At 44.4% G+C, this 14,165-nt stretch overlaps 1 protein-coding gene across 1 annotated transcript in view; it reads right to left on the reverse strand.

Annotated features, from left to right (window-relative positions):
- The window catches only part of RCAN1 (regulator of calcineurin 1), a 30,735-nt gene extending 23,531 nt beyond the window's left edge, over positions 1–7,204 (reverse strand). The window contains exon 1 of the mRNA XM_028727120.2: positions 6,303–7,204. Within this exon, the coding sequence (XP_028582953.2) occupies positions 6,303–6,614 (312 nt within the window). The 5' untranslated portion in view covers positions 6,615–7,204. The remainder of the gene's footprint in view (positions 1–6,302) is intronic.
- Positions 7,205–14,165: the final 6,961 nt, after the last annotated feature.

Genomic DNA, 14,165 nt, shown 5'->3' on the forward strand with positions numbered 1-14,165 from the left:
GGGGGGTATGAATAAGCCAAAACCAGGTAGAGAGAACATGTGCAAATAGATGTGCAAGGTACCTTCACCTGGTTTTAGCCACTTCCCATACTCCATCATTCCAAAGGGTTCTCTGACGTTCAAGAGCAGCTTTTCATAGGACACAGGGAGCTGCAAAGGTAGAGAGGAGGAACACCTGCCATTATGCTTGCACTTTTCTGAATCCAAGTTATGGAATCCTTACAATTGTCAAACTCATGTTTTCACAAAGAGTAAGAGGGGGACAATCTGAAGATTTTTCTCTAAGGATTATATAGGAGAACTTGAATCTGATCAAAAAATCTCCTCCTCTGCACATATATAACATGAGAGTCCTGCTAGATCTAGTCCATCATTCTCTTCTTACAGTGGCCAACCAGATGCTTATGGGAAACCCACAAGCAGGACCTGCAGTGGAGGTTCAAAAGGAATAAGCTCAACATCCTAAGAGCTCCTGGAATAGAGTGGCAGCCTCCACATAGGCACCCAGAGGTTCCTTGGATTGGCCAAGGACAAATAAGCTGTGCTTGCTACCTCTCAGCCAATACATCTCCTTCTGCAGCAGGCCCTGTGTGACTGCTTGTGCAGTGCCCTCTGCTGGTGAGAACATTCCAATGACATGTGACAAAAGCACGCGTGCAAAGCTCAACCAGGCTTTTTAAAAATAGTTTTTTAAGGGTGTGAGAAGTGGTTTCATCGCATCAGAAATTTGGGGACAAAAGTCAAGAGGCCTCTATTATTGATAGAACCCCACTGCCATCCATCCACATGTTTCCTTTCAATGTTACAAATCAGAGGAATGCATGCCTTTATTGCCTCCTCTCTATACTAGCAAACAGACTGGATACTTGTCTATACAGGTATGACATTTTAGCAAAGTTATAACAGCGACTAAATATGCCACTAAATGAACCATGAGGCATCATAGAAATCCACTACATGACCAGACCTTGCCCTATATACAACTCTGGTATATTCTTTAAGAAAAAGATAGTGGAAGTGAAAAGGGAGAAGGAAGGAGTAGATGATAATGGAAATGGAAAACCTTTTATAGTGTTTTTTTCCTTTTAATACTAAAAATTCAACTTCAAAAGGAAACCAAGGGTAATGGAATGGGGGAAATAGCATCATGAGTGGAATAAACTTGTATTTATCTTCCATATTTCTGGACTGGTCAAATGCTTGATTAATGTCCTAAAACTCTAAGAAATCATTTAGCAGACCTCTTCAGAACTTTCCCATGCTTGCAAATTACTCTATTTTAAAAACAAGTGTGACCAGCAGTATGAAATATGATACTGCTGGAGAGCACAATTTCACAGACATTTTGTGTCTCCTCACAAACATCTTAGCTACATTTTGCCTTCGGGAGATGAGCTAGCAAGGATCTAGTGAACCAGAATGAAATGCACTTGGAAAGTTTCCAGCTGAAACAATGTACTGAAGGGATGAATGCTGCCTCAGAGGCCTCTTTGTGTAGCCCTCGGGGACTCTCTAGAACAGCCTTTCTCAACCTGTGGGTCCCCAGATGCTGTTGAACTGCAACTCCCATCACCCCTAGCTAGCAAGGCCAGAGCTCAGGGATGATGGGAGTTGTAGTCCAACAACATCTGGGGACCCACTGGTTTAGAACCGCTGCTCTAGAACTACACTATTCACTGGCCCTGCTCCATTACTTTCTTGGGTGCTTTTGTCTGCTGGCTGCAGTCTGTCTTTGAAAACTTAGAATGCCTGTTGTTTGTCTGGATTTTGTGTGTGTGTGTGTGTGTGTGTGTGTGTGTGTGTGTGTGAGAGAGAGAGAGAGAGAGAACGAACCTGTGACTTTTGTATGGCTGGAATTTAGCCTCTTGGACAAAAACAATAGTCCCACACACTACAGGCATGAGGCCCCCAGAAGGTTGCCCCTGCGAGTGAAGACTTGGGCTGACATGGACAAGAGGGTGCCCACGCTCCCTGTACCTGGGGTGGCTAACTAATGACCAATCAAATGTTGTTGGGACTCCCAACTCTCATCAGCCCCAGCCAACAGAGCTAATGTTCACAGGTGGTGGGAGTTGTAGTCCAGCAACATCTGGAGGGCCACAGGTTAGCCACCCCTACTCTACACACTAGCCTGGAAACTCCACCTGACATTGTTAACACTGAACCTTCTGCCAGTTCCTAACCTAATCGAAGGAACACCGTATCACCTATTGCTTGGCCTTTGAGATCCCAGAGATTCTGAGTGTCCTTTAGAAGCAGCACTTTAAACTTTACTTAAAACCTTGACTCCCATAGTTAAGCAGGAACCAAATAACAGCCATTCTCTCGGTATACCTACTCTTTTGCAACCTTTGTTTTTAAATCTTCAGTCAAGTCTTTGATTAAGAGTTCATTGAGATTCATAGGGCCACCCACCTATCAGTCATCTGCCAGGACCTTATGGTGCAGGGCAAATAAGCAGTCCAAAAAATTACTACTACTACTACTACTACTACTACTACTGAGCAGCAAGAAGACTGTGGGCAGGGTGGGGATTGGGTGGCAACAGCTTTGCAATAAATTTAAGTCTGTGCTACTGAGACTCAAAAAAACAAACCCTTTTCTGTTGCATGAGTTAGCGGGGAGGGGGGAGGAAATAGCAAGGTGGGGGGGGGGGGGAGAAAAACAATTAATGGCTGGCAGTTCTTATTTAGTTACTACTGAGAAAGGGGGTAGAAGGACAGAAAGCAACATCAGGATATGAATAATGAACACAACCATGAGGAGTGGAAGGAAAATGAGGGATAAATACTTCTCACACAATAAGTCATGCCCACTATTTAAACATAATGGAAAGCACAACTGAAAGAGTGCTATAACTCTCATGTGTCAATGCTTGCTTGCAATTCTGGATGCAGCAGAAAGCAGAACTGAAAGCACTAAGAGCCCTTTGTCTGAAAGCACTCTAGGTTCTTTCACCTCCATTCAGGCAAAGAGGCCATGGATACATATGACTAATATAGGTGTGAATAGCAAGTTAACCTACTACGAGTCTGAAGGCTAGTAACTGCTGTGGCTATTTGGCAGGAGAGGTTGGTCAGATGTATAATTTATCTGGAATATATCTGACAAATTATACACACCAGCAAAAATAGAGTTTTAAAAGCACAAGCACTCTCTTTCAGACAAACTTTGCAAATACTGTAAGTGGTGTTACTTCACCCCCTTGTGGCTGATCCAAGCATTATTTTCAGGATTTGGAAATGAAATTAAGTGACTGCTAACAAGTATAAAGGATAGCATTCATATAGTACTCAAGTGCTCCAAATGCATTGCATTAGTCAAGATGTAAAGAACAATGAAACTAGTTTTGTAAGCTCACAGGAATTTTAAAGCAATTCTCAAAACAGTAAGCCTCCAATCTATATGGCAAACGGTTTAAAAAGCAGGTATATGATAATATGGGGGTCAAAGCAAAAAACAAAACCCACTGAGCTAGTGCAAACCTATTTTCATTGCTCTAACTGGTTCTCTGAATCCCAACCATTATCTTGGTAATCTTCATTACAGCCATTTAAGAACAGCAACAGCACCATATACAAAGGCTAGTGAATTTGGGTGGGATATAATAATAATAATAATAATAATAATAATAATAATAATAATAATTTATTTGTACCCCGTCCATCTGGCTGGGTTTCCCCAGCCACTCTGGGCAGCTTCCACAGAAACCAAAAATACACTAAAATATCACACATTAAAAACTTCCCTGAACAGGGCTGCCTTAAGATGTCTTCTGAATGTCAGGTAGTTGTTTATCATTTTGACATCTGATGGGAGGGCGTTCCACAGGGCAGGCGCCACTACCGAGAAGGCCCTCTGCCTGGTTCCCTGTAGCTTTGCTTCTCGCAATGAGGGAACCGCCAGAAGGCCCTCGGCACTGGACCTCAGCGTCCGGGCAGAACGATGGGGGTGGAGACGCTCCTTCAGGTATACTGGGCCGAAGCCGTTTAGGGCTTTAAAGGATTAGATATGAACTGAGGATTGGTTGGTTAACACCCTTATGCACTATACTCAAGAAGGCTACCCTAGCTCATATACCTATTTCCATGTCTTTCTGCAGTCTTGAAGTTGCCTAAAGCTTGGACTCACATTGGAATGTAACATTTTAAAAGTAAAACAGCACAGAATATATATTTGAAAATATAAGTTTGCATTTTTAAGTGTACCTAAGAAGCTGCCGAGTATGTAAGTAGCTATGGCAACTATTAAGGTTATTTAAAAGGACTATAAATTTAGATCTTACAAAACCACATCTTAGTCCTAGAAGAAAAATACAGCAGTTTTATAGATAAACGAATTATCAGTTAGTAAGCTTTTTGTTATTGTTGTTCGAGCAAGAGCCTGAACATTAAAAAATAAATAAAATTTGCTTTTAGTTCATTCTTTGGAGCACCATGTAACAAAAACCAATGAATTACATTCTGTATGATTTCCCCCTCATGCATCTCAGGCAAAGGTATAGCTTTAGCTGATGGAAGGGGCTAAGTAGGGAAGAGAGATAAAGCCAAACATTATGCTTGTTCCTGCCAAACATCTGACTGTAGGCAGAGATGCTAGAGTTACACTTTGCATATGATGGTATATGGAAACAGGAAGCAGGAAGGGGCACTTATGTTTCCTATTCTTCTCCTCCCGCAATATTTATACAGCAGCATGGCATTTAAAAATAGCAAAATGTCATTTCAAAGGCCTGCCATGGTTACAACCTTTCATTCCTAACGATGTGAGGGTCAATTTGCGCCTTTCAAATGTAGGTTGATACATTGCAATTCACCTGCCTGGCTCTTTGAACTACCTGGAAATATCAAAATTTAAGTCACATGTGGGAGATGGCAATAAAGCTCTGTATATAGACCAATGAATCAAAGATAACAACTGGAGACAATAATTTCCTCAAAGAGTGATGTGGGAATTGGCACTAAAAATGCAGAGGATCAATTTTAGAAATAAAATAACCAAGCAAGTGCTTCTATGCCAACCAACAGATGTCAAAAGGGGGTATCTGCATAGTTAAGTAGGCAGAAAAATACTTTCCCCCCCAAAAAACAGGAATCCCTCAAAAATAGGTAGACCAAGAACTGTCACGATACCCTTGGCATCCTAGAACAGATCAGTGGTTCTAGTCCAATACACTTGTTCCTGCTTGGAGCTTTCTGCTACCAATACTTTAATTGCATCACAGCAGCAGACTGGTCCAAGTAGCCCTTAGATGGAGTGTGCTACGGGGCTCAGGCCAAGGGTACATCACATTTTGTTGCAGATTTCCTCATTAACATCCCCAAAGGCCTACAGTAGTGGTTTTGTACAAATTATGTTTAGCCTTTGAAAAGTAAGGGCTCAGAGCTGTCCGATATAATTGCTGGCAAAATTCAGTAATCCAAAATTCAGGACAAAAACTAAACACATGTCTGCACAGGATCAGGTCCTACTTAACGGGTAGCAGATATACCACTGCAACCCTACAATACAAGCAGGGAGGGAATTGCAGTCCTTTTTGTTCCTTGGCCAGTCCCTTTTCCACAGGGCCAGCCCAAGACCTTTTGCTCTCCGAGGACAAGATGGTGTCCTGTCTCCAGTCTACATATGGAATCTGACTGGCCCGGAAGCTGAATCTTACTTCAGAACTGGCAATTTGATAGCACGCTCCACACCACAACGGATGGCACGAGCCTAGATTCAGGGGCACAGGGCAGGTGGTGTGTGCCTCCCACACAGCTCTATCCTCCAACACTTTAGCAGCCCTCCCTGGCCCACAGCATCCGCCATCTGAGGCCACTGCCTCATTCTACCCAGTGCTAGGGCCGGCCCTGAAAAAAAGCAGGGAGGTGAATCCTAGGAGTCCTGCATGGGCAGCTGCCCTTTTGATACGCCCCAGGGGCAGCAGGGCACAGCTTCTGCCTTTCACGAAGCGCAAGCACAGGCCGCAAGAGGTCCTGCTATGTAAAACGTTTGCCTAATGAACGAACGACAACTCATTGGAGAGGGCTGGGGGCGCCTTGTTGCAGAACCCCCCTCTGCCTCACATCCCGCCCCCCATCAGAGACCCCGGCGTCGCTGTGCCTCATTTCACCCGTTTGTTTATTAGCCGTGTTCGCCTCCCAGAGAGCCAGCCATCCCGGACTGAGAGCCCCTGCCGGCCGCGGGTGGTGCTGGCCGGGAACGGGCGGGGCCTGCCCTTTCCGGGCCCTTTCGCCCCCCACTTCCAAACTCTCTTCTACCCCAGCCCGGCTTCCGGGAGCCCTCTTCGCCCCCTCACCCACCTTGCAGGGCCCATCGGGTAAGAAGACAGGCAAGGGCAGGTTGCAGGCGATGAGCGCCGTGGGCAGGTCGCGCAGGGACACCGTCTCCATGTCGACGAAGCTCCACTCCGTGTCCCGCTCCTCAGCCTCGTCTTCGTCCTCCTCGTCGTCCTCCTCGCTGCCTTCTGGCTCCGTAATCGTCACGGTCACTCCCGCCGCCGCCGCCTTCTCCTCCTCCTCCTCTCCCGCCGCGGTTTCTGCCGGCTCCTCGCCTTCTTCCGCTTCTCCCGCTCGCGGTCTCTCCCTGCGGCCGCCGCCCCCCCGGTCCTCCATGCCGAGTTGAGGAGAGGAGCCGGGGGCGGGGACGAAGCCCGTCGGGCTCGGGCCTGGCCTGGCTGAGGCGGCGGCGAGTCAGAGGGAGCGACGCCGACCAGCCGCCTCTTGCCGCCACTTCGGCCTTACAGTTCACCCTTTCCCCCTCAGCCCCAGGGGGCTAGATTGGCGACGGTCAACGGCTCAGGGCCCGGCCCTGCGGAGCCAATGAAACACCCGGGCTTTTACTTCAACAGGTGACCCGTCTTGAAGTGCCGTGGCGCTGCGGCAGCCATCTTGGGTCCGGGCAATGCCCACATTGCCTCTTCCCCGCCTCGCTTTCCTTCTCCCCCGTTACGGTAAATCTCAAAGTGCCCACTTCGCCTCTTGGCAGGAGGAGCACGGGTATAATTTATTCGACGTGGTGCCTGCGCTTGCAAAGAAGCAATTAAAGAATCGCTTTGGGAGGCGAACGGGAAAAGCAGCACAATTCTCTTTTAATCCTCAAAGGATCACCTTTTCAAGGAATCATAACAACACCTGAGATTCCAGCCTTCACAGGCCACGTTTTTAATCACAGGGATTGACATGGGTTATTGATCTGATTCCGGGGCAGCCCTTCCAAAATATCCCACAGATGATAAATGGGGTACTTATTTGGGTACTTGCAATGCTGTATACCCACAGCAGGGATCACTGCCTGCTGTGAGAGCCCTCTCCATAAAATAAAACAAATCCTTCCAGTATATTTAACTGATATTTATCAGTATATTTATATGATCAGTATATTTAACTGATCATAACAGCTTGTTGTTGCCTTCTTTAAATATAATGTTTATGCTGGAGCATCAAAAAAACGAAGATCATGGCCACTGGTCCCATCACCTCCTGGCAAATAGAAGGGGAAGAAATGGAGGCAGTGAGAGATTTTACTTTCTTGGGCTCCATGATCACTGCAGATGGTGACAGCAGCCACGAAATTAAAAGACGCCTCCTTCTTGGGAGAAGGGCAATGACAGGCCTAGACAGCATCTTGAGAAGTAGAGACATCACCTTGCCAACAAAGGTCCGTATAGTTAAAGCCATGGTTTTCCCAGTAGTGATGTATGGAAGTGAGAGCTGGACCATCAAGAAGGCTGATCGCCGAAGAATTGATGCTTTTGAATTATGGTGCTGGAGAAGACTCTTGAGAGTCCCATGGACTGCAAGAAGATCAAACGCATCCATTCTTAAGGAAATCAGCCCTGAGTGCTCACTGGAAGGACAGATTGTGAAGCTGAGGCTCCAGTACTTTGGCCACCTCATGAGAAGAGAAGACTCCCTGGAGAAGACACTGATGCTGGGAAAGATGGAGGGCACAAGGAGAAGGGGGCGACAGAGGACAAGATGGTTGGATAGTGTTTTCGAGGTTACCAGCATGAGTCTGACCAAACTGCGGGAAGTAGTGGAGGACAGAGGTGCCTGGCGTGCTCTGGTCCATGGGGTCACGAAGAGTCGGACACGACTAAACGACTAAACAACAACAACAACAAAATGCTGGAGTAGCTAAAATGTGACCATGTATTTGTTGGATTCCACCTCCCATCAGCCTCAGTCAGCGTGGCTAATAGCCAGGGATGATGGGAGTTGTAGTCCAGCAACATCTGGAGGGTCACAAATTGGACCCCATGGTGTAGGCTAGCTTCCCCCAAACTTACGTCCTCCAGTCTCCAGGTGTTTTGGACTACAACTCCCATCAGCCCCAGCCAGTATACTTGCACTGACAGGAACTTATGGGAGGTGCAGTCCAAAATATCTGGAAGATACCTTGGTTAGGGAAGACTGGTTTAGACTTATTCCTTCCAGTATATCAGAAGGAGTGCTTTTTGGATGGCCGCTTGTTTGTTATAAATAGTTTGTGGATTGAATTTGCATCTCATCCTTTCTCCAAGGAGTTCACAGTGGCTTACATGAGATTCTCACAACAATCCTGGAAGCTGCTAGTTGAAAACTCCAGCAGAAACCTTATCCTATAGCCATAAATAAAAATGTGATGTATAATAAATAAATAAATTATTTATACTTTCAAAACAGAGAAAGGCTAGCTATTTGTTTCTGTGACTACCCCTTTCTCAGCCTACGGCATTAGTACAACTACACCTGACTGCAGGGAAATGAATTTTGTAGAGAGAAGAACACCTGACCTTAAATTACTGTAATATCCAACTTAATAATTTATACTAAAAGATTTGCAGTGTTTATGCCAACAATCACAGCACTACTCCTTGGCTTTTAGTGCAGTTACTGCCAATGAAAGTTTCCTTGAAGATTGTTGTGTCCCATACATGCCTGCTCAACTGCAAGGTCTATGGAACGAGCACTTTTACAAGGTTCTGCATCTGTGAGATTGAGTTTATTTTGCTGTGAAACACCCTGCCTGTTATCACTAAGCAGGAACCCTGATTATACTGCTTTAGATGCCTGCTAAAACCTTTAATTTTTTTTATTTCAGCAAGCCTACCCAGACATATATGTGTCCAAGTTTTAAGGTTTGGTTCCCTTCCCCTCCCCCAAATACCAAACTGGTTTTGAAACTAAAGGAAACTTCATCTTGCTTTGAAGCTCCCTTGACTTTCAAAATCAGTTTGGTATTGGGAGGGGGGAATGGGGGAAAACTGTGAATGATCAGCAGTTCAAAGATACATCTCTGTTTGCATCCCAGGCTTTATTTCATGTCATATAGTCTCTTTAATCTAATTATATTTAATAGCCATATGACTTTCAGTAACTTTAGAAGCCCATATCCATTTCAATATTTCCAAAAAGCAAATGGATATCATCACTGCAATGTGAACATAATATCACATGACACAAACAGAAATGTTTGTGAAACATTATTGTGCTAGTCTGAAAGTATTATAGCAAAGAATAACAATTCCTTCTTATTTCTAATTATGCAGCCAAAATGCCAGAGCACAAGAGAGGGGCATTAGCAGACTTGTATCAATCCCAAGATTGTAGAAGTAGAAAACATTGATGTGAAAAATTATACTGTATGGAAACACAAAATGTGGACTGAGCATGCCAGGAGTGCCAGCTTGGCCCTGTGGCCGTGGGTGCCAGGCATGGCCCTGGCACCAAAATTTGTGGGTGCCTGGCCACTTCATGGGGAGTTTGTGGGTTTGGGCACCCAGGGCCAGAGGCGGAGGAAGGTGGATGCGGTGGGTGCAGCCCGCCCCAGGTGTCATCTGGGTGTGTGTGTGACATTGCCCCCCCAACGCTCTCCATGGGCGGAGCACCCCCTGAGATAACCCCCCTGGACGCTCGATGCAGGCGGCGCCCCCCTGGGATGCTATCCCTGCCCCCACGGGCAGCTATCCCTACCCCCCCAGGTGGAGTGCCGGCTCTGGGTGCCGGAGCAGCTAGCTCCACTAGGGCCCCAGGGAGTTGGCACATATGGAACATGCTACATCTTTTAGTAATATGTATGGCGAGATCCTTAGGCATTGTTGTGCAGAAATTCCCCTACTGGACCTCTGTAAGGATTTATATAATAAAATATTCTTCCAGCCTTTCATAAATATGAAGGATCTGGACCAACAAATTGAATTTTGTCTAACATACAGAAAGATTTGCCCTGAAGTAAACATTGGCCTCAAAAACATAAATTTATGTGCCTTAAAGCAGGCCACTCTCCTCTAGAAGAGCCTAGGTATGCGTACACATATAGTCAAGGTGCAATCGTGTAATCCTAAGCATGCTGTTGGAAGCAAGTCCTACTGACTTAAAGGGGAATGGTTACAAGTCCTCATATTTAGGATTGCAGCTTAAGACTGATAAACAAAATTCAGATAATTCTGGAGTTATCGAAGGTCACACGCACAAAGAAAAATTGGCAGACAACTGAACTCCCCTATAATAAAAAGGAAACTGGCTAGTCCAAAATAGTAACCAGTGAACAATATTGTTTCTCAGTATCTCAAAAAGATGATCAAACACTACCATCTAGTGGTTGCTGGTGAAGGAGAAACAGTTTACAATACAGCAGCGTTCTGTTTTGTTTTGAAATTTATTTGTTGCATTTATATCCCACTTTTCCCTCCAAGGAGCTTAAGTGACATACCTGACTTTCCCCCTCCTCACTTTTTCTCCCTCCTGGATAAGTGGGCCCACTTTGTTCCAGGTTTCTTGCATGCACATTTCATTTACCATGTTAGGGCAATTACATGAAAAGTGACTTTGATTTCCAGTGGCATTGTATTCACACAATGCATTTACATATACTGTACGATGAAAAGCAAGGATGTAACGGCCTACACAGACCCTGAGTGGAGTCCTTAAGATGGTTGGATGGTGTCTTGTATGCCTCCTTCCTGCAACTCTTGCAGCCAAGCTGGTGCTAAATTCCTTTGGAGCATATCATTGAGACCAAGAGGAGGGTATTTTTGTCTGGGTAACCTGCCCAGACATGGCACACACTGTTCTGTCCTCCAGCACCTTGCAGCTACTTTCCTTCTCCCAGGATCTGCCATCCTAGGCATCCATTCTGTCCAACATTGTTTCTCACTATCTCAGACAGATGATCAAATCTCCCAAGGCTACACCACACCTTTCCCAGGCTCTGCTCTGTTCCCTCCTTGAATACTTTCACTTGGTTGGAATATGGCCTATGGGCTTTTTGAGCGACACTGGTCAACATCTTTTACCGGCCCTGATTTTATGTTTTTGATTGCTATTTTGTATTTTACTTTGCCGTTAGCCATCTTGAGCATCATTTGGGGGGAAGGCTTGATACCAAATGTAACAAATAATGGTTGCGTGGTCTCAGAGCCTTTCACCAGAAGGAGGCAGCTTTCTCTGCCTTGGTATATAAATACAAAATCTCTTGAACGGTTTAGAATTGTGCTGCTAAAAGCCATTTAAATAATTATAATGTTAACACCAAATAATACTTAATGTGCTTGAAATGTTGTGGCGTTCCCTGTTTTTCCTTCTTTCTCCTCCTCCAACTAGTTCCACTTTCTGCTCATACAAATGCCTTTCTTCCTTCTCCTGATGCTTGTTACTTCTCAGTGGGACAAATTTAAGCAGCTGTGAAGGGAGCTGATTGTCCCTAATCAGCTTAGTGAGGGGGAGCTGAGAACATTATACCCAGATGGCTTTTTTTTTTTTTTTGGCCTTGCTCCAGTCCCACCCCCTAAGATTTCTAGGTTTAGTTCGGTCAAAGTAGATAGTAAGTAACCAACCACAGCCTGGTGGAATACAGTACCAAACAGACTGAATTTTTAAGGATCCAGTCCTTTGTGGATGCAGTGCCTGGGGGGGCCCTTATAGGGTGCAATAGCTCAGTTTTCACTCCCCTTCCTCACTGTACACACACAAGCAATAATTGGATCAGTCCATTATATCAGTCACAGGCACCCCATTCCCCATAATGACTGGATGTGGTACCTGCATACACACCCCATGAATGCCTATTTCTGGGGGAAATGAGGCCCACAGAGATTTTTCCATGTGTGGCTGCTGTGCTGTCAGTGCAATGGATCAGACCTATGGAGAATACTAAATAATAATGGCCCATTAAAAACGTGGTTCCTTATCCTACCCAACAGCCCTATGACCAAGGAAATACACGTAAAAATCTCCAAATAATTTCATATCATTATTTGTATTTATTCTTACATCTCACCCACCCACCCTCGACAATTTTTCTAGCTTTACTATGCCAATTTAATGCCTGGGTAAGTCCTGCTGTCTACACAGAATAGACAAACTTGAATCTGCATTTTTAAAAATGGCAATATTCTGAAGCATGGGGGGTGGGGTGGGAACATCTCAGTCTCCTAGGTTTCTCTGCTATGGACCTGAAAGTCAGACTTCTCCAACAAAAGAAACTTCAAAGAGATACTTGAAACATGAAACAGGTCAACTAGAATTTATCAGCAGGCTTGATTGCATTTGTTTAGGACTCAGCCAAAACCAGTGCTGTTTCCTTGTCCCATTACATGCATTAAATTAGCATACCAAAGCTTAGAAGATAGCATTATCAGCAGTTAACCGCGCTTATCTTGTACACATTTTAGCTTTGCATAGAAATAGCAGTGACTGTACTACTTGAGTTTCATGGCTTTTTGACCCCAAAGTTTACATTTCTTTCTGTGTCTGTGTGCATCTGTTGACTGAGGATGAACTGTGATGCATCTGATGAAGTCTATTCCAATCCTTGTTAACTTAGGCCACAATAAGTATGTCTGTCTTTAAGGTGTTGCTGGTCTTTAAAACTGTTTGTTGCTTTTGTAACCTAATTGAAGTCATTTCCTGATTTCATTTAGCCAGTTATGCTCCGAAAGGCTCAAATGGTAAAATGAATATGTTTTCCTTTTTATCCAGAAATACTAAAATGCTTCCACATTTTAGCTGTCATTCCTAATACATTTGTAACCTCAAGGGTTGATTACTGTCATGTACCAGTACTTTATGTGGAGCTGCTCTTGTTTCTGGTCTGGAAGCTTCAACTAGTGTGGATCACAGCAGCCAGTCTGCTCACAGGAACAGATTACAGTACTGGCTGCCAATTTGCTGCCAGGCCAGGTTCAAGGTACTGGGGTGAATTCACCAAGCCCAAAACAACTTAGGACCAAAGTACCTTAAAGATCATCTGTTGCTCCACCTCATTCACAGTGATCCTCTAATGGTGCGCTTCTGGTGGTTCTCCATGCTCCTGTGGCCTTTACTGGGGACGCTGCCTTCTTTCAGGTGTCTTTTGAAAACTATACTATTTAGACAAGCCTTTGTAATGTGAATTTTATTTTTTAAGCCATTTATTGACATGTTAATGATGCACCTGTGGATGCTCTTGTTGATTTTTTCCTCATATGTTGTATAGCACCTTGATTTTTTTAAAAGTAACAGTGCAGATTATAAATATGCGATTAATTTAAATTTAATTCATTAAAATCTGGCTGATCCTCAGTCATAACTTGATTTCATGTAGCTCAGTATTGTCCATTTCTCAAGATTTCCCAGCCCTATTTGGATGTATCATGGATTGAATACAGGGCATTTCTGCATACAGTGCACATGATCTGGCAAAGCTACAGTTTTTCACTTGCAAGGTTACACAAGTTGCATTCCATTCATAACCTTTATCCTGCTGTCAGAATACTGAGTTGCCAACAGCAGCAGATCAGCCTGGAGGAAAGTTGTGTGTATCTCCTGCAATAGTATCTTGTTCTGCTCTCTCTCCACCCCCTACCAAAGCTCTTAGTTTGACATTTCCATTAGGCATCACATTATTCACAGGATATTCACAAGCATCACATTATTCACAGGATCATGCAGTGAAGCACTTTAAAGCCCCACTAGTTTCCATAAGAGATAGTTAACAACATGCTTAACTTCTTGCTCAAATAAGTGGGACCTTAACATTAACTCTTAACTTTGACTGGATTATAAAACCCAAATCACCGCTGTGAAAAGTCATTAACTGACCTCTACAAGACTGATGTCAGTATCAATGTCCTACATTCTTCTCCTTGGTACAAAGGTAATTTTTAAACTGCCTTCAAATATCACTCTGGCTGGCTCTTAACA

The sequence above is a fragment of the Podarcis muralis genome, chromosome 4 (assembly GCF_964188315.1).
Source record: "Podarcis muralis chromosome 4, rPodMur119.hap1.1, whole genome shotgun sequence".
Taxonomy (NCBI): domain Eukaryota; kingdom Metazoa; phylum Chordata; class Lepidosauria; order Squamata; family Lacertidae; genus Podarcis; species Podarcis muralis.